Below are 2,184 nucleotides of genomic sequence, written 5' to 3'. Positions count from 1 at the left end.
CTTCCAGCACCTGAAGCGCAGTGACCAGAGCTCTTACCAGGCCGAAGCCCTGCGGTGTCAGGAGCAGAACCGGCCCCGGAGCACAGTGACCCGAGCTCATACCAGGCCGAAGCCCTGCGGTGTCATGAGCAGAACCGGCCCCGGAGCACAGTGACCCGAGCTCATACCAGGCCGAAGCCCTGCGGTGTCAGGAGCAGAACCGGCCCCGGAGCACAGTGACCCGAGCTCATACCAGGCCGAAGCCCTGCGGTGTCATGAGCAGAACCGGCCCCGGAGCACAGTGACCCGAGCTCATACCAGGCCGAAGCCCTGCGGTGTCATGAGCAGAACCGGCCCCGGAGCACAGTGACCCGAGCTCATACCAGGCCGAAGCCCTGCGGTGTCAGGAGCAGAACCGGCCCGGAGCGCACTCTCACAGCTGATGCTCAAACTACAGCCAGACCAGCACAGCACTCTCTGGCCAAACCAAATTATACAATTACAAAAACTAAATTACATTAACTATTGGAAAGATGCTACTAAATTACAAAGAAGATGGAACTCTATTTAAACCTGAAAAGAGAGTATAAACAGCAGAATACCTGAGCTGTGTGAAAGAGCATAAAGTGAGAAAGACCCTAACCAGATACAGGCTGAGTGACCACATCTGGCTGTAGAGAGAGGTGTGTGTGTGTGTGTGTGTGTGTGTGTGTGTGTGTGTGTGTGTGTGTGTGTGTGTGTGTGTGTGACCACAGTCTGGCTGTAGAGAGAGGCCGGCACCGGCAGAGATGGCAGCCGAGAGAGCAGAGACTGTGTTTCTCTGTGTGTGTGTGTGTGTGTGTGTGTGTGAGCAGAGACTGTGTTCTCTGTGCTCTCAGGGAGAGGTGGAGACAGAAGAACACTTCCTCATACACTGCGATCACTATCACAGCATTAGATCGGACTATTTCACTAGATTTCAACAGCTAGAACCAAATTTTATGGCATTGACAAATTCTGAAAAATTAATTCATATTTTGGGAGAAAACTCTTGCTCAATCACAACAGCAGCAAAGTATGTAATAGCCTGCCACAAACTACGAGAGTCAGCCAGTGGACAAAACTAAAGTCTGAATGTTGGTTCAAAACTGTGTGTTGTTGTTGTTTTTTTTTTTTTTTGTGTGTGTGTTTATTTTCATTTTGATATATTTCATTTTGATTCATTATGATATAAATGTAATATATTCATGCATTTGTTTACATTATTAATTTATCGATTATTTGTTCATTGCCTATGTAATGGCCAATGCTTTGGCAATACTGTATAAGTCATGCCAATAAAGCTCATTTGAATTTGAATTTGAGAGATACTGAGAGAGAGAGAGAGAGAGATACTGAGAGAGAGAGAGAGAGATACTGATAGAGAGAGAGAGAGAGAGAGAGAGAGAGAGAGAGAGAGCAAGAGAGAGAGAGAGAAAGAGAGAGAGAGAGAGAGAGCGAGCAAGAGAGAGAGAGAGAGAGAGAGGAGAGAGAGAGAGCGAGCAAGAGAGAGAGAGAGAGAGAGAGAGAGAGAGAGAGCAAGAGAGAGAGAGAGAGAGAGAGAGAGAGAGAGAGAGCAAGAGAGAGAGAGAGAGAGAGAGAGAGCAAGAGAGAGAGAGAGCAAGAGAGAGAGAGAGAGAGAGAGAGAGAGAGAGAGAGAGAGAGAGAGAGAGGAGAGAGAGAGAGAGAGCGAGCAAGAGAGAGAGAGAGAGAGAGAGAGAGAGAGAGAGAGCAAGAGAGAGAGAGAGAGAGAGAAGAGGAGAGAGAGAGAGAGAGAGAGAGAGAGAGAAGAGAGAGAGAGAGAGAGAGAGAGATGTACCCAGTGATGATGACTCAGGTGTGCTGGTCTTCCTCTCACTGTCACTGATGTCCTGCAGATCAGACAGGAGATCTTTATCCTCCATCTTTCCCTCTCGCACTGCAAATATAAGAAAAATATAATTTATATATATGTTTACAGCATTGATTACCTGTTTTAATGCTGGATTCCCGATCAGAATCACTGAAACATGCATGTTCTGTAAAGCAGTGTTTGGTGAAACACAACCCCGTATGAAAGCACAGACGAGCTGATGACCACAGAAGCTGCTTTCCATCACAGAATAAACATAAAAAAGGTAATTGTGACCTTTTATCTCACAATTCTGAAGTAAAGTCAGATTAAAGTGAAATAAAGTGAAAAAAGTC

General features: G+C 46.4%; 1 protein-coding gene across 1 annotated transcript in view; it reads right to left on the bottom strand.

Annotated features, from left to right (window-relative positions):
- cdk11b (cyclin dependent kinase 11B) overlaps positions 1–1,913 on the bottom strand; it is a 24,568-nt gene extending 22,655 nt beyond the window's left edge. Inside the window, exon 1 of the mRNA XM_056240445.1 lies at positions 1,817–1,913. Within this exon, the coding sequence (XP_056096420.1) occupies positions 1,817–1,901 (85 nt within the window). The 5' untranslated portion in view covers positions 1,902–1,913. The remainder of the gene's footprint in view (positions 1–1,816) is intronic.
- Between the last annotated feature and the right edge of the window lie 271 nt (positions 1,914–2,184).

Source organism: Rhinichthys klamathensis, unplaced genomic scaffold, assembly GCF_029890125.1.
Source record: "Rhinichthys klamathensis goyatoka isolate OS25496 unplaced genomic scaffold, OSU_Roscu_1.1 h1tg000599l_1, whole genome shotgun sequence".
NCBI classification, from domain to species: domain Eukaryota; kingdom Metazoa; phylum Chordata; class Actinopteri; order Cypriniformes; family Leuciscidae; genus Rhinichthys; species Rhinichthys klamathensis.
This window is presented reverse-complemented; position numbering and strand designations above follow the sequence as displayed.